Raw genomic sequence first — 2,059 nt, 5'->3', positions numbered from 1 at the left:
GGTGCTATGGGGTGGGACAGGGTGCCATGGGGCAGGATGGGGGCTATGGGGTGGGACAAAGGGCTATGGAGCAATATGGGGTGCTATGGGGTGGTATGAGGTGCCATGGGGTGAGCAGGGGCTGGTGCCCGGGGCAGTTGGGGGTGCTGTGGGTCTCTGACACCCCCCCCCCGGTGCCCCCCAGCCTCGTTGATCCGGGGAAACCGCGCCAACTGCGCCCTCTTCTCCACCAACCTGGACTGGCTGGTCAGCAAGCTGGACCGGCTGGAGGCCTCCTCGGGTCAGTGGGGACCTCGTGGGGGGCTGGGGGGGCTCATGGTGGGCTGGGGACCCTCCTATGTGGCTGAGGACCCTCCTATGGGGCTGAGGACCCTTAAATGGAGCTGGAGTCCATGCACGGAGCTGAGTACCTTCATATGGAGCCAGTGACCCTTGCACGAGGAATGGGACCCTCCTATGGGTATAGGGACCCTCCTATGGGTCTGGGGTCCCTGACAGGGGTCTGGGGTCCCTCCCACAGGTATCCTGGAGGTGCTGTACTGCGTCCTCATTGAAAGCCCCGAGGTCCTCAACATCATCCAGGAGAACCACATCAAGTCCATCATCTCCCTCCTGGACAAGCACGGCCGCAACCACAAAGTGAGGAGGGGTCCCCTCCTTTGGGGGGGGGGGAAGCATGCACACGTGTGTGCAGGCATGTGCAGGCGTGTCCATGTGTCGTGTCCCCCCCCTCTCCCAGGTGCTGGATGTGCTCTGCTCCCTCTGTGTCTGCAATGCCGTGGCCGTCCGCTCCAACCAGAACCTCATCACCGAGAACCTCCTGCCCCGGCGGGACCTACTGCTCCAGACTGGGCTGGTCAACTACGTCACCAGGTGGGTGGGGGGTCCTTGGTGGGGCTGCGGGGCTTAGGGTGCTCCTGGGGGTCCTGGGAGGTCCTGGAGGACCTTGAGTTGTTCCCTGTGGGTTCTTGGAGGGTTTCTGGTTGTCCATAGGATGGTCCTGTGGGACTTGGGGTGCTCCTGGGGGTCTTGGAGGAGTCCTGGGGTGTCTTGGAGGGGTTCTGGTTGTCCTTAGGATGGTCCTGTGGGACTTGGGGTGCTCCTGTGGGACTTGGGGTGCTCCTGGGGGAATTGGAGGGGTGCTGGGGGGTCTTGAGGAGCTCCTGGGGGACTTGGAGCATCCTGGAGTGCTCCTAGCTGCCCATGGGATGCTCCTGGTATTCTTGGGGTGCTCCTGGGGGGTTCTGGGGACCTTTGGGTTGTTCCTAGGGGTCTTAGGATGCTCATGGGGGTCTCAGAGGGGTCCTAGGGTCTCCTGAGATGTTCCTGGGTACCCATGGGATGTTCCTGGGTTTCTCTGAGTGCTCCTAGGGGTCTCAGGGTGCCCATGGATTGCTCCTGGGGGTCTTGGGGTGCTCCTTGGGGTCTCTGGGTGCCCATGGGTTGCTCCTGGGGGTCTCTGGGTGCTCCTGGGGTTCTCTGGGTGCTCCTGGGGGGTCCCCGGTGCTGACCCCCTCCTCCCCACCGCAGCGTGCGCCCCAACATCTTCCTGGGCACGCACGAGGGCTCGACGCAGTACAGCAAGTGGTACTTCGAGGTGGCGGTGGAGCGGGTGCAGCCCTTCCTCACGGCGCAGCCCACCCACCTCCGGGTGGGCTGGGCGGCAGCCGGGGGCTACAGCCCCTACCCGGGGGGGGGCGAAGGCTGGGGGGGCAAGGGAGCCGGTGACGACCTCTGCTCCTTCGCCTTCGACGGTCTCCACCTCTGGACAGGTAACGACCCGCCCGGACCCCCCTTGTGCACAGACCCCCCCCTTGTGCGTGGATCCCCCTCGTGCACGTCCCCTCCTGCACACCCTCCTAAGCCCCCTTCTCCCGTGCCCCCCGCTCCCTTGCATGCCCCCGGAGCTGCCTTTGCACACCCCCATAAATCCTCTTTGCACACCCGGTGTGCCCCCCGTCCCCCAGTGTGTCCCCTGGCGTGCCCCGTGTGTGTCCCCCAACATGTCCCCCAGTGCCACGGCACGTCCCCTGGTCTGATGTCCTCTCCCCCGGTGCGT

The 2,059-nt window shown here is 65.0% G+C and overlaps 1 protein-coding gene across 1 annotated transcript in view; it reads left to right on the top strand.

Moving 5' to 3' along the window:
- LOC104835046 (ryanodine receptor 1-like) overlaps positions 1–2,059 on the top strand; it is a gene marked incomplete at both ends in the record, with an annotated part of 50,831 nt that overhangs the window by 3,371 nt on the left and 45,401 nt on the right. Inside the window, 4 exon segments of the mRNA XM_010572825.1 lie at positions 185–280; positions 521–639; positions 740–873; positions 1,531–1,772. Coding sequence (XP_010571127.1) covers positions 185–280; positions 521–639; positions 740–873; positions 1,531–1,772 — 591 coding nt within the window.

Source organism: Haliaeetus leucocephalus, unplaced genomic scaffold (assembly GCF_000737465.1).
Source record: "Haliaeetus leucocephalus isolate CR32 unplaced genomic scaffold, Haliaeetus_leucocephalus-4.0 Scaffold355, whole genome shotgun sequence".
Taxonomy (NCBI): Eukaryota; Metazoa; Chordata; class Aves; order Accipitriformes; family Accipitridae; genus Haliaeetus; species Haliaeetus leucocephalus.
Note: the sequence above shows the minus strand (reverse complement) of the source record. Positions and strands in the feature narration are given on the sequence as shown.